Source organism: Pleurodeles waltl, chromosome 9 (genome assembly GCF_031143425.1).
Source record: "Pleurodeles waltl isolate 20211129_DDA chromosome 9, aPleWal1.hap1.20221129, whole genome shotgun sequence".
NCBI classification, from domain to species: Eukaryota; Metazoa; Chordata; class Amphibia; order Caudata; family Salamandridae; genus Pleurodeles; species Pleurodeles waltl.
In genome coordinates, this window is record NC_090448.1 from 342,351,404 (window position 1) to 342,373,842 (window position 22,439).

The 22,439-nt window shown below is 44.5% G+C and overlaps 1 protein-coding gene across 1 annotated transcript in view; it reads right to left on the reverse strand.

Moving 5' to 3' along the window:
- The window catches only part of SARS2 (seryl-tRNA synthetase 2, mitochondrial), a 206,352-nt gene that overhangs the window by 143,320 nt on the left and 40,593 nt on the right, over positions 1 to 22,439 (reverse strand). Inside the window, exon 2 of the mRNA XM_069206905.1 lies at positions 13,826 to 13,921. Coding sequence (XP_069063006.1) covers positions 13,826 to 13,921 — 96 coding nt within the window. The remainder of the gene's footprint in view (positions 1 to 13,825; positions 13,922 to 22,439) is intronic.

Consider the following 22,439-nt stretch of genomic DNA (forward strand, 5'->3'; position numbering starts at 1 on the left):
TAGACTTTTAAGCTTCTTAGCCTATTATGTTACACAATGACATATTACATCATAACAGATTTTTATTGTTTTACAAAACAAAACAAAACAATTCAAGCAATTGCACATAGATCCTATGTAATCATATGACGGTGCTATCTTGTTGGTGGTATTCCAATATCACATTTGTCTCTTATTTAAGAGAGAACTCCTTGCCCATCCGTACACCCCTCCCACCAAAGTCGATATAATGAAAATGTCACTTACCCAGTGTACATCTGTTCGTGGCATCAGTCGCTGTAGATTCGCATGTTTTGCATAGCTCGCCATCTGGTGTTGGGCCGGAGTGTTACAAGTTGTTTTTCTTCGAAGAAGTCTTTCGAGTCACGGGACCGAGTGACTCCTCCTTTTGTCTCCATTGCGCATGGGCGTCGACTCCATCTTCGATTGTTTTTCCCCCGCAGAGGGTGAGGTAGGAGTTGAATTGTAGTAATAGTGCCCATGCAATGGAGTGACTAAGTATGTACTTATTTAAGGTTGAAATGATATATATACAAATAGTTGAAGGTAACTTCCGAACTGCTACAGGCTCCCGGGGAGGCGGGTGGGCACATGCGAATCTACAGCGACTGATGCCACGAACAGATGTACACTGGGTAAGTGACATTTTCAGTTCGATGGCATCTGTCGCTGTAGATACGCATGTTTTGCATAGACTAGTAAGCAGTTATCTCCCCAAAAGCGGTGGCTCAGCCTGTAGGAGTGGAAGTAGTCTGAAACAATGTTCTTAATACCGCTTGACCTACTGTGGCTTGTTGTGCGGATAACACGTCTACACAGTAGTGCTTGGTGAATGTGTGAGGCGTAGACCATGTGGCTGCCTTACATATTTCTTGCATTGGGATGTTTCCTAGAAAGGCCATGGTAGCACCTTTCTTTCTGGTTGAGTGTGCCCTTGGTGTAATGGGCAGCTGTCGTTTAGCTTTAAGGTAGCAGATTTGGATGCATTTAACTATCCATCTGGCTATACCTTGTTTTGATATTGGGTTTCCTGCATGAGGTTTTTGAAATGCAATAAATAGTTGTTTAGTCTTTCTGATGTTCTTTGTTCTGTCAATGTAATACATTAATGCTCTTTTGACATCTAATGTATGTAGTGCCCTCTCAGCTACGGTATCTGGCTGTGGAAAGAACACTGGAAGTTCCACTGTTTGATTTAGATGGAACGGTGAAATAACCTTTGGTAAAAATTTTGGATTAGTCCTTAGGACGACCTTATTCTTGTGTAGTTGTATAAAAGGTTCTTGTATTGTAAACGCCTGAATCTCGCTTACTCTTCTTAGGGAAGTAATGGCGATGAGAAATGCAACCTTCCAGGTTAGGAACTGTATTTCGCAGGAGTGCATCGGTTCAAAAGGTGGACCCATAAGTCTAGTTAGGACAACATTTAGGTTCCATGAAGGAACAGGTGGTGTTCTTGGTGGTATAATTCTCTTAAGGCCCTCCATGAATGCTTTAATGACTGGTATCCTATATAGGGAAGTTGAATAGGTAGTCTGCAGGTATGCAGATATTGCAGCAAGGTGTATTTTAATGGAAGAGAAAGCCAGGTTAGATTTTTGTAAGTGAAGCAAGTAACCCACTACATGTTTTGGAGTCGTGTGTAATGGTTGGATTTGATTAATATGGCAGTAGCAAACAAACCTTTTCCATTTACTTGCATAGCAGTGCCTGGTGGATGGCCTTCTGGCTTGCTTTATGACTTCCATACATTCTTGGGTAAGTTGTAAGTGCCCGAATTCGAGGATTTCAGGAGCCAAATTGCTAGATTCAGCGATGCTGGATCTGGGTGTCTGATCTTTTGGTTGTGTTGTGTCAATAGATCTGGCCTGTTGGGCAATTTGATGTGGGGTACTACTGATAGGTCTAGCAGCGTTGTGTACCAGGGTTGCCTTGCCCAAGTTGGTGCTATTAATATGAGTTTGAGTTTGTTTTGACTGAGTTTGTTTACCAGATAAGGAAGGAGAGGGAGAGGAGGAAAAGCGTAAGCAAATATCCCTGACCAGTTCATCCATAGGGCATTGCCTTGGGACTGCTTGTGTGGGTATCTGGATGCGAAGTTTTGGCATTTTGCGTTCTCCTTCGTCGCAAACAAGTCTATTTGAGGTGTTCCCCAGAGTTTGAAATAGGTGTTCAGAATTTGGGGGTGAATTTCCCATTCGTGGACCTGTTGGTGATCTCGAGAGAGATTGTCTGCGAGTTGATTCTGAATCCCTGGTATAAATTGTGCTATTAGGCGAATTTGGTTGTGAATTGCCCAACGCCAAATTTTTTGTGCTAGCAGGCTTAACTGCGTGGAGTGTGTCCCCCCTTGTTTGTTTAGATAATACATTGTTGTCATGTTGTCTGTTTTGACGAGAATGTATTTGTGAACTATTATTGGTTGGAAAGCTTTTAGTGCTTGAAAAACTGCTAGCAGTTCTAGGTGATTTATATGCAGTTTTGTTTGATGTACGTTCCATTGTCCTTGTATGCTGTGTTGATCGAGGTGTGCTCCCCACCCTGTCATGGAAGCATCTGTTGTTATTACGTATTGTGGCACTGGGTCTTGGAAAGGCCGCCCTTTGTTTAAATTTGTGTTGTTCCACCATAGAAGCGAGAGGTAAGTTTGGCGGTCTATTAACACCAGATCTAGAAGATGACCCTGTGCTTGTGACCACTGTGATGCTAGGCACTGTTGTAAGGGCCTCATGTGCAGTCTTGTGTTTGGGACAATGGCTATGCATGAAGACATCATGCCTAGGAGTTGTAATATCATCTTTGCTTGTATCTTTTGTGTTGGATACATGCGTTGTATGATGTTGTTGAAATTTTGGATTCTTTGGGGACTTGGAGTGGCTACTCCTTTTGTTGAGTCTATTATGGCTCCTAGGTATTGTTGTACCTTGCACAGCAGAATGTTGGATTTCGTGAAGTTGACGGTGAACCCTAGTTTGAAGAGGGTTTGTATGATCTGATTTGTGTGGTTTGAGCACTCTATTAACGAATGGGCCTTGATTAGCCAGTCGTCTAGATATGGGAACACATGTATTTGCTGCCTTCTGATGTGTGCAGCGACTACTGCTAGACATTTGGTAAAGACTCTTGGTGCGGTTGTTAATCCGAAAGGCAATACCTTGAATTGGTAATGTATTCCTTTGAATACAAACCTTAGGTATTTCCTGTGCGATGGGTGTATTGGTATATGGAAAATACGCGTCTTTGAGGTCTAAAGTTGTCATATAGTCGTGTAGTTTTATCAATGGTAACACTTCTTGTAGTGTGACCATGTGAAAGTGGTCTGATTTGATGAATGTGTTTACTATTCTGAGGTCTAGGATTGGTCTCAGCGTTTTGTCCTTCTTTGGTATCAGAAAGTACAGTGAGTAAACTCCTGTGTTTATTTGTGTGTTTGGTACTAATTCGATTGCATTCTTCTGCAATAGTGCCTGCACTTCTATCTCCAGGAGATTGGAATTATGTTTTGTCAAATTTCGTGCTTTTGGTGGTATGTTTGGAGGGAATTGTAGAAATTCTATGCAATAACCATGTTGGATAATTGCTAGAACCCAAGTGTCTGTAGTGATTTCCTCCCATGCTTTGTAATAATGACCTATTCTTCCCCCCACTGGTGTTGTGTGGAGGGGGTGAGTGACATGTGAGTCACTGCTTAGTAGTAGGGGTTTTGGGGCTTTGAAATTTTCCCCTATTCCTAGGGAATTGCCCTCCTCTATATTGTCCCCGAAAACCTCCTCTGTACTGTCCCTGGTAACTGGACGGTGTTGCCTGTGAGGTGCTGGCTTGTGTGCCCTGACCCCGAAACCCCCCTCTAAAGGGTGTTTTACGGAATGTGCTGTAATTCCCTCTGCTCTGCGGGGAGTAGAGTGCGCCCATGCCTTTAGCAGTGTCCGTGTCCTTTTTGAGTTTCTCAATCGCTGTGTCCACTTCTGGACCGAACAGTTCTTTTTCGTTAAAAGGCATATTGAGAACTGCTTGCTGAATCTCTGGTTTAAATCCAGACGTTCGTAGCCATGCATGCCTTCTGATAGTTACAGATGTATTAATTGTCCGTGCAGCTGTATCTGCAGCGTCCATGGAGGAGCGTATTTGGTTGTTTGAAATGTTCTGTCCCTCCTCAACCACTTGTTTTGCCCTCTTTTGTAGGTCCTTGGGCAGATGTTCAATGAGATGTTGCATCTCATCCCAATGGGCTCTGTCATAGCGAGCAAGTAGTGCCTGAGAGTTAGCGATGCGCCACTGGTTTGCAGCTTGTGCTGCGACTCTCTTACCAGCTGCATCGAACTTGCGGCTTTCTTTATCTGGGGGTGGTGCATCTCCAGATGTGTGGGAGTCGGCCCTTTTCCTAGCTGCTCCTACAACGACAGAGTCTGGTGGCAGCTGTGTAGTGATGAAAACCGGGTCTGTAAGAGGCGCCTTATACTTTTTTTCCACTCTTGGTGTGATTGCCCTACTTTTGACCGGCTCCTTAAAGATTTCTTTTGCGTGCCGGAGCATACCAGGGAGCATAGGCAGGCTTTGGTAGGAGCTGTGGGTGGAGGAGAGGGTGTTGAATAAAAAGTCATCCTCGACCTGTTCTGAGTGGAGGCTTACATTGTGAAATTGTGCTGCTCTAGCCACCACTTGAGAATATGCAGTGCTGTCCTCTGGTGGAGATGGCTTCGTAGGGTATGCCGCCGGGCTGTTATCTGACACTGGGGCGTCATATAAGTCCCATGCGTCCTGATCTTGGTCACCCTGGCTCATGGTGGTGTGAGCTGGGGAATGTGATGGAGTTTGTGATGGTGAGACGTTAATTACAGGTGGAGGAGAGGGTGGTGGAGTAACCTTTTTCACCACCTTTGTTTGTGGTGTTTGTTCAGTTTGGAACTCCAATCTTCTCTTTCTTCTAATAGGGGGAAGGGTGCTTATTTTTCCTGTCCCCTCCTGTATGAAAATACGCTTTTGCGTATGGTCTACATCAGTTGATTGTAGCTCTTCCTCAAACCTATGCTTTCGCATTTGGGAGGTTAGCGATTGCTCTTCTGTATAAGAGCCTGAAACTGGGTCGGTTGCAGTCTGTTTTGGCACCGAAACCCTGTCTGCATCTTTTTTCGGCTCCGAGGTGACTTTTTTCTTTTTCGGGGCCGAAACCTCTCGGCGTCGATCTTCGTCGGTGCCGCTGTCTCGGCGTCGAGCCGTGTCTACACCGGTATCTCGGTGTCGATGCTTGTCTCCAGCACTTTCTCGGTCCCGAGAAGGCTGCGTGCCGGTGTCTCGACCGAAGTCGGACGATCTCGGCACTGTTTGGGCCTTTTTCGGTGCCGACGGTCGGTCACCGAATTTATGGGTCGAGCCATGGCCTGGTGGCAGTGGCGTCCCCTGGGCCTTGTAAATCTTCTTCTGAGTGGTTTTCGACGTCTTACTCACGGTTTGTGTATCGTCGAATCCTTCGGAGTCCGATTCGTGGATCGAAAAGGTTCCTTCCTCTTCTTGTTCCTCGAACTCTCGGTGGGCTGTCGGCGCGGACGCCATCTGAAGCCTTCTGGCTCGACGGTCTCGGAGTGTTTTTCGGGACCGGAACGCACGACAGGCCTCGCAGGTGTCTTCACTGTGCTCAGGTGACAGGCACAGGTTACAGACCAAGGGGGTTATTCTAACTTTGGAGGAGTGTTAATCCGTCCCAAAAGTGACGGTAAAGTGACGGATATACCACCAGCCGTATTACGAGTTCCATAGGATATAATGGACTCGTAATATGGTTGGTGGTAAATCCGTCACTTTTCCGTCACTTTTGGGACGGATTAACACCTCCTCCAAAGTTAGAATAACCCCCCAAGTGTTGGTCTGTATAGGGGTATTTATTGTGGCATTTGGGACAGAAGCGGAACGGGGTCCGTTCCATCGGCGTTCTTCTGCACGCGGTCGGGCCGACCAGGCCCCGACGGGGATCGAAAAACTACCCCGAAGGGCACCGGAGCTCTTCGATCTTTCGACGCGGTGTTGAATCTAACTACGCCGATCCCGAACGCAACAATACCGACGAAAATCTTCCGAAATTAGCTATCTTTCCGTTCCGAAACTCGGAGCGACAGGAACACGTCCGAACCCGATGGCGGGAAAAAAAACAATCGAAGATGGAGTCGACGCCCATGCGCAATGGAGACAAAAGGAGGAGTCACTCGGTCCCGTGACTCGAAAGACTTCTTCGAAGAAAAACAACTTGTAACACTCCGGCCCAACACCAGATGGCGAGCTATGCAAAACATGCGTATCTACAGCGACAGATGCCATCGAACGCAACAAACATTACATTATTAGCCTAGCCAATAGAACATAGTCTAAGGCTCCCATACATTCTCGTATTTGGTCAGACAACTGCAGATTCGGTAGACCTTGTGTTCTGGTTGTGCATTTCTATCTATCCCTCTCTAGCATTAGGATATTCGTGGTACATTCTTATTTAACAAGTTGCGAGCTATGTCTCTTTTTACTATTAAACAGCCAGACCTATCAGTGTCCGTATATTTTGACCATGTGCTTCCTTATCTGCTATTTTTAAGAGTGCGGTTTGTGGTGTATTATTGATATGTACCATAAGTACCAGAGTGAGTACTCACTGTATATTAACACAGTATCTTTAATGTGTGCACAAGCCCATACTACACAATAAAATGTGCAGGTGTTTGTACTACATCTCGGACACAGTGCATGTGGACGTCTACCCATTTTGTGTAGGCGTAGTTGGGCATAATACCAATGCAGGTGACTGAAGTGTATCAGGCACAGGGGTATTGAAATGGCGAGTTCTCTGTGGGCCATTTCCACCATAATCCATTTATTATCTTCTAGAGGTCAATGTTTTCCTCTCAGTGTAATATAAGGGTCTACATTCGACCAGGGGTATTACTTATCGAGGACCAATATATGATTGACATCCCTTTTCCCCCCCGCAGTAGTTCAATAATAACTTTTGCTTTCAAAAGGTTGTATTCATGGAGTGCACCTAAATTCATGCCATATACATTAAGAGCATATCTTAACTGTAGCAATCTTAAATAATTTGACTTGTATGAAGACAAAAGTCCTGGGCAAGTTCATCAGGTGACTTAAGGTGGGAAACATCCCAAATGTCCCCATAACTGAGATAATAATTAAATCCCAGTCCTCTAGTGCAGCCAACTCGGGCAGCTCAGTGCCACATTTATAATTGCCTTTCACCGGTAAATTTATTACGCCATGCAATCCATCTTCAGGAAGCTCTCCAGGCAACTAGAAACGGCTTAGTAGGCAGTACCAATGGTATTGCTTAAGCAATATTGTATATTTCGCAGATGTTTGTGATACTCTGTCACAGATAAGTGGTAGACCATTAAAATACAGATCTTCACTTAGACCTGTAGATTTAATTTTGAATAGTCTCAGGGCTAAATTTAGATTGGTGCATTGTGTGGGAATCTGATGCTACATAATATACCAAACGTCCTGCAGACTGACAATCCCAATATTTTTCCTTAGGGTACCAGGCGTTAAATTTAAACTACCAGAGACTGGCTACATATTGGTTGGACCTGTCCAAAACAAGCAGTACTTGATCTGTATGTGAAGCTTCGTAATTGTTTGTATATATAACTCAAACAGTTTTTAGGTGCAACCTTAGGTAGCCTCAAAAATATGGAATGACCCTCTGTATTTATAGAGGTGTATGATGCCGCAAAATGTAGGATATTCATAAGCTCTAGGGTAATCCTTTTTCAGCATGCATTGACCATCACCCACCAAGGTGGTAGGCTTCATCATTGGTCATACTCCTCATTGGGTGGGTGGTGCAATATGCAAGGGGCTCCATGCAGAGCCCTTCAAGAAGATCTTTTATTGTGTTCATGGGTCACAAGGACCCACAGACCATCCCCTTGTAGAAAAAATATATATTTCTAAAAGAATGGGAAGAACAGATTAGGCCTAGTGATTTAAAATAATTTATGTATGTCCATTAATGAGACATTTTTTATTAACTGATGTTGGGATCCATGATACAGTTAAATAAACATAAAGAGACATCATTATCCAAGAAGTCACTAAAGAGTGGTCCACTCATTTTTGGGCATCCGTAAATAAGCCTATTTTGCCTGCTTAGTCACCCTTGGTGCAATCACGGCAGTGGCATATGCATGCGGAGAGATTTGCAGAAACATATAAACGTGAGTGAATGGCAAGTTAAATCTGTATAGTGTGCATTCACCCCACCAACTGATTGCTGGAAGACATTGAGCACGAAAAATGATGAGCATGGTGGATGGTTCCCACCCACAGGCCCTTCTGTGAATAGTGCAGGGCAAGGAGAACGAGATCTGGTAAATATCACAGATGAAAAGTGGTCAGGAAAAAAAGAATATCCATGGCCACCAGACCAATATTTATACTGAGTGGGTACAAATTCAACCACCAATACAGGGAGTGCAGAATTATTAGGCAAGTTGTATTTTTGAGGATTAATTTTATTATTGAACAACAACCATGTTCTCAATGAACCCAAAAAACTCATTAATATCAAAGCTGAATATTTTTGGAAGTAGTTTTTAGTTTGTTTTTAGTTTTAGCTATGTTAGGGGGATATCTGTGTGTGCAGGTGACTATTACTGTGCATAATTATTAGGCAACTTAACAAAAAAAATATATATACCCATTTCAATTATTTATTATTACCAGTGAAACCAATATAACATCTCAACATTCACAAATATACATTTCTGACATTCAAAAACAAAACAAAAACAAATCAGTGACCAATATAGCCACCTTTCTTTGCAAGGACACTCAAAAGCCTGCCATCCATGGATTCTGTCAGTGTTTTGATCTGTTCACCATCAACATTGCGTGCAGCAGCAACCACAGCCTCCCAGACACTGTTCAGAGAGGTGTACTGTTTTCCCTCCTTGTAAATCTCACATTTGATGATGGACCACAGGTTCTCAATGGGGTTCAGATCAGGTGAACAAGGAGGCCATGTCATTAGATTTCCTTCTTTTATACCCTTTCTTGCCAGCCACGCTGTGGAGTACTTGGACGCGTGTGATGGAGCATTGTCCTGCATGAAAATCATGTTTTTCTTGAAGGATGCAGACTTCTTCCTGTACCACTGCTTGAAGAAGGTGTCTTCCAGGAACTGGCAGTAGGACTGGGAGTTGAGCTTGACTCCATCCTCAACCCGAAAAGGCCCCACAAGCTCATCTTTGATGATACCAGCCCAAACCAGTACTCCACCTCCACCTTGCTGGCGTCTGAGTCGGACTGGAGCTCTCTGCCCTTTACCAATCCAGCCACGGGCCCAGCCATCTGGCCCATCAAGACTCACTCTCATTTCATCAGTCCATAAAACCTTAGAAAAATCAGTCTTGAGATATTTATTGGCCCAGTCTTGACGTTTCAGCTTGTGTGTCTTGTTCAGTGGTGGTCGTCTTTCAGCCTTTCTTACCTTGGCCATGTCTCTGAGTATTGCACACCTTGTGCTTTTGGGCACTCCAGTGATGTTGCAGCTCTGAAATATGGCCAAACTGGTGGCAAGTGGCATCGTGGCAGCTGCACGCTTGACTTTTCTCAGTTCATGGGCAGTTATTTTGCGCCTTGGTTTTTCCACACGCTTCTTGCGACCCTGTTGACTATTTTGAATGAAACGCTTGATTGTTCGATGATCACGCTTCAGAAGCTTTGCAATTTTAAGAGTGCTGCATCCCTCTGCAAGATATCTCACTATTTTTGACTTTTCGGAGCCTGTCAAGTCCTTCTTTTGACCCATTTTGCCAAAGGAAAGGAAGTTGCCTAATAATTATGCACACCTGATATAGGGTGTTGATGTCATTAGACCACACCCCTTCTCATTACAGAGATGCACATCACCTAATATGCTTAATTGGTAGTAGGCTTTCGAGCCTATACAGCTTGGAGTAAGACAACATGCATAAAGAGGATGATGTGGTCAAAATACTCATTTGCCTAATAATTCTGCACTCCCTGTAATTGCAAAACCACAGACAAAACAATGGAAAAGATGACAGATGCACTATAACAGAGTAACAGAACAAAGGACATCTATTAGAGTACAGTCTGTCACTTGTCCTTCCACGCGCTTTTCTGAACTATGATTCATTAGGATCAGAACTTGTCACTTTCCTGAGCAGGAGACCACCCCACAATGTTGAGTCCATGCCTATCTAAGCATCTGTGGTGTGGGCTATGGCCCACAGGTGGAGATGGTTGTTGTATGGGTTGATGCCCTTCGGTCCAAATTTGATTTCCTCCTTTCGTTGTAGGGGTTGTGGTGCTAAGATTTTTTTTCATGTCATGGCTGCTACATTAGAGTAGTCCACAAGATTGTAGACTGTATGTTTGTCCTCTGAGATGGAGTCCTTCTGCTTCTTCACCGTTTGTAGAATAGTACAAATGTGCTGCTGACGCAAAAGACAGGCAATTATAGGCCTCAAGATGACAGATTTATGAAGTCAAATAATCACAGATTGTGTGCTCGCTAAAATTAGAGAAGGAATGTGATTTGTAGATTCAGAAGATATGGGAGAAAGTCTCTTTAAGGATGAATCATATTCCCCTTCTCAACCTCTTAATGAATGCCATACAGGTGGATGTTCTCCCTCCTAGACTGGTCCTCCATGTCATTGATCTTAAACCTAAAATGTAAAGAGTTTTACCTGCCAGACCAGCTGGGAATTCAGACGTTTTCCTGTTCCTTCCAGTCTTCTTTCTGTGGTGTCTAGACACCTGTGCGGGATGCAAAGTCTACGATCAAGGACTTAACTTCTGAGGAGATCTGAGCCATAGCAAAGTCAAAAGTGCGCATTTTGGTGTCAAACACTTAATTTAACTTGTGATGGTATCGAATAAGACTTCAAACATTTTGTCCGATGTGGGCGGACATTTTGTCTGCTGCCAGATATTGTCTCTGGAAACAACAGATTCCTGGACGATTAGTGTAAGCCATAAGGACAAAGTAGGTTAGAACTCAGGAGAGGGGGCGCTACTAGTCCGATCAGGACCACAGAGCTGGGTCACTGCCTCTAGATATTACAGCAAGAAAGAGGGGTGCACTGACTTGCCAAAGGAGAGTTCACCAATAAGTGCAAGAAACTGGAAATGATCATTCCTTGCAAATAAGTCTCCTAAGGGTAATCAACCCCTGTGCGTCAGAAGTCAGTGAGGGAGCGTATATCAGGTGATGACATTATATGGTCTAGGACATGGGGTCTCTAATCAGGGGGAATAAATGAAGGGCAGAGTAGACCTCAGAAAAGAGATGTGCACAGGTGCAGAACGGTCTTAGGTGATGCACTCGCTGTCATTAACTGACAGGTAATTTACCTGGAGCACCCTTGGGTCTGTTTCAAAAACATGGAAAATATCAACAGCTGTTGATTGAAGTGAGAACATGGCTTTTCAAAGTGAATTTCTGATGAAACACCGTCAAAAGAGATCCTTGCCCAACAGAACGGAAAACTAACTGCCATGCCACTGAATTGGGGTAAGCTAGAGCAGTGTCCACCTTGAAGTGTCAGCGCCAAATTTCTCAGAAGCTAATGTCTATTTGCTCCCATTTGCTTCATTTTTCATTTGCGGGGAAGAATTAAAAAGACTGCCAGACTACGTAAGTTTAATTAAAAATATATAGCAAACATAAAGTTTTGCCCTTTACATAGGCAACGGTTTACATGTTTTTAAAAGACTATGGGCCAGATGTAGCAAAGTGTGTGCGCCTCGAAAACGGCGAAAATCGCCGTTTGCGAGGCGCAAAAGCCACTTTGCCATTCAGAAATGCATTTTGCGAGTCGGCTCCGACTCGCAAAATGCATTTCCGACTCGCAAATAGGAAGGGGTGTTCCCTTCCTATTTGCGACTCGCAGTGGGATGCAATTCCATTTGCGACCGCGTACGCGGTCGCAAATGGACTCGCAGTTACCATCCACTTCAAGTGGATGGTAACCCACTCGCAAATTGGAAGGGGTCCCCATGGGACCCCTTCCAGTTTGTGACTGGACCCCAAATTGTTTTTTCAGGGCAGGGAGTGGTCCAAGGGACCACTCCCTGCCCTGAAAAAAAACCGAAACTAAAGGTTTCGGTTTTTTTGAAGTGCAGCTCGTTTTCCTGTTAGGAAAACGGGATACACTTAAAAAAAAATAAACTGCTTTATTGAAAAGCAGGTCGCAAACATGGAGGTCTGCTGACGACAGCAGGCCTCCATGTTTGCGAGTGCCTATACTCGCAATGGGGCCGCAATTTGCGACCCACCTCATGAATATTCATGAGGTAGGTCATTGCGACCCCATTGCGAGTCGCAGTCGGTGTCTGAGACACCGTAATGCATAGCAATTTGCGACTTGCAAATTGCGAGTCACAGGGACTCGCAATTTGCAAGTCGCAAATTGCCGACTTGCTACATCTGGCCCTATTTCTGTTTTGTTTTTTTGCGACTAAAAGAGCACTGAGATCCAGCACAACAGAAAGCACATTTGAGGCTTCAGAACGTTAAAGGAGATCCAATGGTGTAGAAAGGGGGCTACATGCTATCCCTTTCAAACAAAAGATCAACCTCCTAGTAAATCAGAATAGTGGCACTTTTCTCTGTGTATGCATTTGTTCCCTGAAATAAAACAGTTTAAAGCTTGACAACGAAGCCTGAAACAGCATTTATTGATTCGTTATGGGTCGGATTCTAATAATAAATCCCTGCAGACCAATACATATGTTAGGAGTAAATAAATGTCTTTCTTTTTTTAATTTCACATACATATGTAGGAGTTCTCCCAAGAAACAATGAGGGTCACATTTTCCCCTGGGGTATTTCTGGAATTCGAGTGTAATTTCCAAGTTTCTTTATCATTAAACCATTTTTGCAATCTTCACAACAGGAGTATATTTACGCATGCAAAAATGGTCTGCAAGAAGAGCGTATTTACACAATCAGCACCTCTCTTTGCAGGAATCCCTTGTAAATTGTTCAAAGAAGAATTTGGTAAAATCTGAAGAACATACTGATTTTGAAAAGGTATCTGCCGAATTGTAACTGATTAAGTTTGTTTTTGTAATAAGCATTGACAAAGAAGAGCAACTATTGTAAATTGGACATATCGGTAAGAAACTGCATCCCACCCTTTTAAAAAATGCTAACAAAAAAGGGTAAACCCAACAAAGAGAGGCATCGGTGGATATGTTTAAATACTTTTATTCTGTATTTTTATTATTTTAGATTTCCAGATTGTTCATGTTTTCTATTCTTCAGTGTGAAATTTGTCTATCACATTTCAGAAGTGCCATTTTTGATTGTTTTAAAAACTGTGACTTAAAACTCACGATAACTAGGAGTGTTTCAGTCCCAAGACTATTTGTTTTGTTTAAGACGCTCAGGAGCATGTGTATATAGGTGGAAAGGTAGCCAAAAGACTGTGTATCCATTACCTAAATGTGTTCATAAGCGTGTATTTGCAGAATTAACAATATTTGGCATTTTATATATGTATGGTTCTGCTAATAAGGGTATGAAGAACTCAGAATATATGTATATGTTTGAGAGGGTGTGGGAATGTGTTTATATATTTGGGATTGAAGGTAACCAATAGCTGTAGTTATTAAGAAGAACAAAAAAAATATGAATATATTTATGGGTTGGAAAACAGAGAAGTATGCGCAAATCTGTGTAATGCAAAATGTGCATGAGTGCGAGTATATCTATGCAAGTTTAAAGAAACCGCAGGTGTAGCCAATAATCTCTCCCAAGAAGACTCATCTCAGTTTCTCTGGTACTCACTATAAGGGATTTGACCTCCAATGCGACTTTGACTTTCTCCTCTTCCAGTCTCCGAATTTCTTCCTTTACTTTCTCTAGCTTCTTCCAGATGGAGAGCTGTGGAAAGAAAGTGAATTAGCTTACCTTTGGTGTAATGATTTTGAATGGCACAAACCTCAATAGTAACTTACAGCTAGTAGTAACACCTAGTCTATTGGTCCCTGGAACAGCACATGTTGTGCTTCACACAAAGCATGTCACCTGCAAACTTTTTTAAAGTGCATGCAGCAGCTCCTGTCCTGTGGTGGTGAGCTCTGGTTCGAGAGATGCTGGAGCAGCCTTGTCTTCTCTGACAACCAATGTTGATGGATGCAGCTTCAAGATTTAAAGAATGGGCTAAGAATAGATGGATACATGGGAAGCTCTTTATCTTCCGAAAGTGCTAGTATGACCAAAATGTCCTTCTTTGAGTCACTTTCCCATAAAGTGCATAGCCACAGACCGTTCTACAACCCTCTTTTCCTAAAGACATAGCATTAATTGCAGCTCACATGCAGGGTGCGCCCACAAGCATACATTGAGACACTGGACACCATTCAGTTAGCAAGTATATACTGTAAGAAGACATATAGAGGCTCGTTAAGGAAAATGGTGAAGTGAAAAAAAAAGTTTGCATATGTATTCTTCCCAGGACTTAAACATGCACCCCTCAGCACACTTTTAAATCTCCAATCCCCAGAATATGGGCTGTCCCCTGACCACTCTCAGCCTACTGTTTGTATGCTCCTCTTTTCTTGAGAGAATTTCATAGCAGGTGGGTAATGTATGTACCGTCCATGGCTTGTGTTTCTGCCCTAGCCTCCTTTTGCATTGTGCAATTCCAACTTTTTCTATGCCTCCCAGTGCCCACTGTCACTTCCTCTGTCTTCTTCTGGTGCCTCACTTATAGTTTGCAGAATTTCACTATAGCCAGCATTATTCATATATATAACGTTTTCTGTAAAACACATATCTAAATGAATACATAATAGAATTCCCATCTCAGTTTCCCATACCCGTTTCTCCTTTATATGCGGTTGCCCAGCCCTAGTAGGTCCTAAGTTCCCCCGATTTCCAGATCACCATCATTCTTTAAAGCAGAACTAAATTAGAAAACGCACATTTTAAAGATCTGGGGCCAGATGTAGCAAAAATTAGCGAGTCGCAAATGGCCCGAATCGCAATTTGCGCCCCCGCAAAATCGTAAATGGGATGCAGAAATCCCATTTCCGAAGTGCAAATTGAGATGCGAGCCATTACCGACTCGCACAAATAGCGACCCCACTGTGCGAACCGCAAATAGGTAGACGCAATTTGCGAGTCGCAAACCATATGCAAAAGCCAGTCGCAAAAAGCCCATTTTGCACACACAAATTACCACCAAGTCAGAGCAGGTGGTAACCAGAACCAAAGTATAAAAGGAGACCCAGAAGGCATCTGGGTTACTCAAAATGGCTGAAATATATGTGATAGCAAGGAGCAGGAGAGTCCACGCCGCCCAGCAGAGGAGGAGGAGGAGGAGCCAGAGACCGGAGAGGATATACAGAACCAGGCAGACACTTTTCCAACAAACTGAGGAGGAGATATATGACAAATACAGACTCCGCAGTGCAGCAATATTAAAATTAATTGATCTACTCAATCCGCAGCTTCAACGGCAGACTGTGCGCGGCAGCGCCATCCCCACACATGTGCAAGTGCTATGCTCACTGCACCTCTTGGCCTCGGGTAGCTCTCAGGGGGTGATTGCTGTGGCAGGTGGGGTATCCCAAAGAGCACTTTCACAGTTCTTCAGATGTTTCCTAGATGCCATACTCACACACATGTCCAGATACATATACCTACCCAGGAATGAGGCAGAAATCAACAGCACCAAGTTGGAATTCTACAGAATTGCCAACTTCCCACATGTAATAGGGTGTGTAGACGGGACACATATACAAATATGCCCTCCTGCAAATCTGGAATATCTGTTCCGCAATCGGAAGTGTACCCACTCACTGAACATCCAGGTGGTGTATGATGGCCATTATGTCATCACTGACATGGTAGCCAAATTTCCAGGGAGTACACACGACTCTTACATTTTCAGGCACAGTGGGATACAACAACGCCTAGAACGTGGGGAGTTTGGAGACGGATATCTATTAGGTATTGCTGAACACACCCTGAAGCCATACACACAGGTCACTGTAGAAACCATCCATGCCCTGCTAACATTGTTAATTTTTTCCAAACAGGTGACAGTGCATATGCGCTACGACCATGGATACTTACCCCATACCTAACACCCAGCAATGAGAATGAGAGGCGATATAACAGTGCACATGGGTGGACCAGAAATGTCATAGAGAGGACCTTTGGACTGTTAAAGGCAAGATTCCGATGCCTCCACAAAAGTGGAGGTGCGCTCCAGTATGCCCCAATAACAGCTTTCAAGATAGTTGGCGCATACGCTATACTGCACAACATTGCCACCAGACGTGGGCTACATCTCACCCCTGCAGACCCAGATTCAGAGGATGAGGAGCAAGCACTACCACATCGCCAGCCTGGGGATAGAAGCATTGCAAATCAAGGCAGACAGAGACAGGACCACATTGAAAACCAATACTTTGGAAGGTACGTGGGAACTGTCACCACACACACTAATGTCACACACAAAGAGCTCAGTTGTGAAGTGGATCAAACAAAACATTTTATTAAGTGAACCTAATAACGAAATAACTGAACTGTTGGTAAGGGGCTGCACATGTCCACCCTCAATGAGGACATATCAACTCCATGTGCCTCATGAGTCCTGCAGTGTTTGGGCCTAACACCTCCTCCTGGTACGCCGAGCATGGTTCGTGCTAGGTGAGTCAGCAGATCCCTGATGTGCACTGCCACTCCGCAAGACACGTGTGTCTGTGGCAGATGCGCTGCTGATGGTGGACCCCTCCTCACTGTCCTGAGGTGTCTCAGCTGTGCCCCCTGCCACCTGCCTGGCCTCCAGCATGTCCACAGTGTGGCTAATGCAGCCCAGTCCCCGTGCCACATCCCCTGCAAAGTGGTCCAGGTCCACCTGCAGGCTCACGGTACGTCGTGACAGGCCTGTGGTGTTCACTGCAAGACGGATAATAGATGCTGCCATGCAGTATAATCTCTGCACTAGTTGGCGCTCACGGCACCTTGCACCTTGTCTCTCTGCCACCAGTCCCGCCACCAGTTGGCGTATTGATAGTGCTAGGTCACTGACATTGTCATTCAGTCTTGTGAACTGTGTGTTCACTTCTGCCAGGCCATGAGTAAAATTGTGCTCCATCCTCTGCATTGCCCCAGAAATAATCCTCAATTGCCTTGTTTGCAGGCGCTGACCAGATAGGAGGGATACCTCAACTGCAGACATGGATGTGTCCCCTATATCCTCCTGGGACACTGCCTGGACCTGGAGTCTGCGTCTGCGACGCGGTGGTGCTTCTGGGTCTTGCTGTCTCACACTGTGGCTGGGACCAGATGCTGTGTCTCTTTCCTCCATGTCCACTTCTTCATCTTGAGGGAACTGTGGTGGTGTGGTGTTGGGCCCTGTAGTGGCTGCTGCAGCCTCCTGCCCTGTCTGTGGCCTGCTTTCTTCACCCTGGATTGTGTGACTGGTGGGGGTGTCTTGTGGGAGACCTGTGGGACATAGGGAACACACTGTCAGTATCGAACATCTGTTGTAGGCCTCCTAATAAACATTTGCCTATATGCTGCCTACTGTAAAACATTGTCCATAATGCACCATTCTGGTGGTTGCTAGTCTGGAATGGAGCTAGTCTGGTTGTGCATGCTGCTGTGTACTGAGTGAGTGCGGGTATAGCATTTATAGGTGTACATGCATGTTTCATGATACTCACTTTTTGATGTCCCTTGCGCTGACGTGTCCAGTGCTCCCATTCCTGACACTGCCTCAGGCTCCAGGGTCTGCTCAACCAATTCCTCCATGGATGTGGGTGGTGGGATGGTGGATGGGCCTCCTCCTGTGCCCCTCATCTCCCTGAGGCGCTCTGCCACCATCTCCTTTGTCCTGGAGCGCAGGTAATACCACGTTTTTTAATTTATTCGATGCTTCTGTGGCTCACCCCTATGGCATTGATCCTCTCCTGGATGTCCTGCCAAATCCTCCTCTTTTCAGTGTCTGGGACACTCAGGGATGCCTTTCCAAAAAGCTGGTCATGGTGCGGGCAGCATTCCTCTGTCAGCACCTCAAGTTCCTTTTCAGAGAATTTCAATTTCCTCTTCCTTCCTGCACTGCCTGTGTCTTCCATTTTTGCAGCTGTTCCTCCAGGTAGTTGCCCAGCAGTTTGAAAAGGGTGTGGTCCTCCCTCCTCCCAGGTGTATTTGATGTCTTCCTGGCTCTGATGTCATCAGCAAGAGCCAGGAAGTGTTTTTCCAACTGTTTTGCTGCACCTGCATGCAATTTGCGGCACAGTCGTATTTTGCGATACCCGACTCGCAAATTGCGAGTTTGTTTTTTAGCGAGGTCGCAAATAGCGACCTCGCTAACAGCGGACTCGCAATCTGCGGTGCGACATAATTTGCGAGTCGCAAATTGATGTCGCTTTTTTTTCTTGGATCCCATTTTGCGAGTCGGAAATTGCGAGTTGCAATGACAAGCAATTTCCGACTCGCAATTTTTTTCTTTCCTACGTCTGGCCCCTGGTTCTGTATCTCTTTACATTCTCCTTCCTTGACACACATGCAATAAGTCTTTAGCTCCACTGCCGGAATCCCATTCTGGTTATTCTCTCTCAATCTTTTATTCATTTTTAATAGTGCCTCGTTACCTACTTTTCCAAGTTATTTCCTGATAGTAAATCCTTTATCTACACAGTAAACCCCCAATTCCAGAACATCTTGTGCAGTTTTGTTCATGTACAACAGTAATAATAGTTTTCAGCGTAGAACGCACTTAGTTTGTCGTGCTTTGTATTATTCTACCATTTAGTCGTGGGATCCAGACAACCTGCATTTTTACAAAGGTTTTCCTTTTTGGGCGTTAAGTGCAGGTTCAGTCTATGTCATTGACAGTAAGCTCACAATGCCCCAGTGCATCGTTGCAATTTTTAGCTTCTATTTTTCACTTTTTTAAATATTAGTGTTTCTTTTGTTTGCCCCTTCACCAGGGAGGTGGGAGCTATGATGCTTATCCAAAAGAGTTCCATCCTGCAAAACTATTGTTACATGTCAATATCCAGTTTGTAATGCAGCATGAACCCCTTCCAGATTCACATGCTTTTGTACAGATTACACAGTGGTTTCCTCTCTAACAGAGGAGATTGTGTGAAAGGTGGGCATTTCTAAAAATATGTTACAACACTGATTGTCCCACTTGGAATTCCTTCCTTGCTTTGATAGCTGCACATTAATGTTTTTAAAAGGTGTGTGTATAGCATCACTTTTTCCAATGGGGATATCATTATAAAGAGGCGTTTGACAATGGCTGCTCCTTTGGTTGTGGTTTGTTTCCCACAAATAGGGTTTTGTGTTTTTTAATGTCCTAATATACTTTCTGCCAGCATTTTGTGATTTTGGAGAAACACAGCCACTTAGATGGTTTGATTAACCTGAAAACTTTGGGTATGAATTTTGAGTTGATTTGCATCACAATTTTGCCTTCATGTACCATGAAATGCGACTCTTGTATGGCCAGTGTTTATATTTCACTTACCTTTTTTACTAACTTGACTGGCACCAGACAGCTTATTTTCACTGTCAGGTATGCAGGAGTTCCAAGGGTGGATTTAGCAGTTGTGTTAGAACAATATTTAAGTAACACAATGGTAGTGGACTCGACCTTGATGGGTATATTTTATTCACTCGTTCTAAACATCGTTTAACAACTGGCATTTTGAAAAGTAGTTAGTTATCCTAACAGTTGCGGCTCACTCCTATATAAAAGGGTGGGGCAGGACATTTACTAATCAAAAATAATAATAATAAAGAAAAAAAAAAAAAAAAGTTACCTCATCGTTTGCCACCGCCACGACGCGCTTCTCCTCTTTACCCCATGGTCGCTGCAGGAACAGGCTCCCAGCCTGCTCTGCGCCAATCCTGACGCTGCTGATGAGAGCTCCCAGGCAGACTGGGAGACTGTGTTGCCAGGCTGGAGAGAACCGACAGTGCATGTGTGTTTGGCCGGTTTGAGATGGCTGGCCAAACACACATGCGCTCTGAGGGGAGTGCTCTGTACACTCCCCTCTGAAGCGGTCATCCCCTATGCCCGCCCCTTTCAACCTTAAACCTAGTTTATTATTCCTTCATGGTGAAAGCGTTGCAGCTTCTGCTACTAGCGGGGGACGACGCTCCTCTGCCCTTATGGAGGGACCACCCCTGTATCCTAACCCTTTAGTTCGGCAACTATTACGACAAATGGACCTTTATTGATGTGTATGCTAAATTACAATACACCAGGTGCTTTAAGTAGAATATGACGTGGGTCTTGGTTGTTAAGTCATCCGTATATTTTTGCTGTTGGTTCCAGCTTGGAATTCTCAGCTATTCTGCGGAGTAGCTGGTCTCTTTGTCTCCTTTATGACTGCCGGGTACCTTTCTGGGAGATTAAGGTGTGCAAACTAAGGGATACCTGCTCTAATTCTAGGTGTGATATATTTCCCTTTTTGATTGTTAAAAGCTCCAAAGTTTTGGTAACCTTTTGATGTATCTTTTGGACATGGTCATTATGTGGGAAAATCATGCTTTGTCTTGGAGTATCATTTTTATCACTGGACCTCTTCAATAGCGGTCTACTCCAGCAACAGCAATATCAGGAAGGTTATGCAACCAATCCTGACCAGGTCAGAGACACTGCATTTTCCAGGAAGAGTGAATGTAGAATTGTGGATTTTGTTGTTTTGCTCTTTTTGCATTTTCAAAACAGGTCTCGGTTTGGGGTTTCTCACGTTGCAAAGATGTCTTCCACATATTATTTATTCAGGCATGCATACATCGCTGCTTAGTCCATCAGTCTCTACGTTCAATTGTCCTGCTAGCTGGGCAACTGTGACTGTGCTCTTTATCTTCATAGTCCATTTCAACATGTCCTGTGATAGAGATGACAGGATGTACAATTTTATTCCTCGTTTGTTTAGATAAAACACTGTTTTGTGTCTGTATTAATATGTCCTTTCCTTTTCATTTGGAAAACGTCTAGCGATAGAAAGATGTGTTTTAACTAGCACGTTTATGTGCTGACCCACTTCTTGCGTGTTTCACTGGCTCTTTATCTGAACATTTTCCGTTTGTGCACCCCATCCTGTGTGTGATGCATTGGTTATTGTTATAGAAGTACGTGGTTTGTAAAAAGCCTGCCTGTTGGCATGCTGTCCCTCATCCACAATTTTCATCACTGCTTTCATTGTCAGACACCCTTAAGGACAAATCTGTTCCTAGAATGGCAGAATAATTTTTGCTATGTAGGCTGAAACGGCCATTCAAGAACTGAGATGGGCCTCCAAAAAGATTTTTAGTGTTCTTGGACTACTTCAACCCCACCTTCCATGCGTCGGATGGAAGGTGCGTCGGGTGGCTCAATGACATGGTGGGCGTGTGAGTAGGACAGCTCCCAGCTGTCCTTGCACACACCCACGGGGGAAGTGCTGGAGCTCCCCCATTGGCGGCCTCCTAAAAACCCCGCACCAGGGATGGCCGTGGAAGTGCTTACGCTGCCACCCCTAACCCCCTCGGCATCATCTGATGATGTCAGTTTCCACAGAGCGCCAATGCCATTAGAAGTTGCCAGGGACACGCAGGAAGCCATTTGCTTCCAGCGCATCAGAGCAGAAAGAGGTGAGTTTCTCCTCGGGGAGGACGTTCAGGGAGAACAAAGAGGCATAGGGGAAAATAAAGGGTTTTCCTTTCCCCTGTTGTCTCCTTGCAGTGCATTCCAGCAGCACAATCGTGCATGGGGCAGTGATCGTGCAGCAGGAATGTCCCCTAGACATCGGGGATTTTTTTTGGGAATATGTTGTTGTTGTGGGGAACGGCCCCTTTTAGGGGTGATTTTGGCCATTTCTGCTCCCCCTTGAGGGCAGATCGGCCACATGCTTTTAGGTCCGTCTGCCCCATGTGGAACAGAAGCCACTAGAAACCAGGGATTCTATTTTGGCTAATGTTGTTGTTGTGGGGAGTGGACCTTGGACAAGGGTGGCTCCCCTTTTGGGGGTGATTATTTCGGCCGTTTCTTTCTCCTTTGAAGCAGATTGGCCATATGCTTTTAGGCTCAACTGCCCCTTCAGGGGCAGAAGCCACTAGACTCCAGGGATTCTATTTTGGCTGAGTTGGTAGTTGTTGTGGGGAGCGGCCCCTTGGGCAAGGGTCACTCCCCCTTTGGGAGTGAATGTTGTGGCTGTTTCTGCCCCTATTGGGGGCAGATTGGCCATATATTATTAGGCACATCTGCCTTCAAGAGGGCCAGATGCCACTAGACAACAGGGATTTTGTTTTGCGCAATATTGTTGTTGTGAGGAGTGGGCCTTTGGGGGAAAAAAGCCACTAGATATGAGGGTGTTATTTATATTGCGATTTTTGTGTTTTTGGGAATAGCCCTTTTGGGGGTGAATGCTTTGGACGTTTCTGC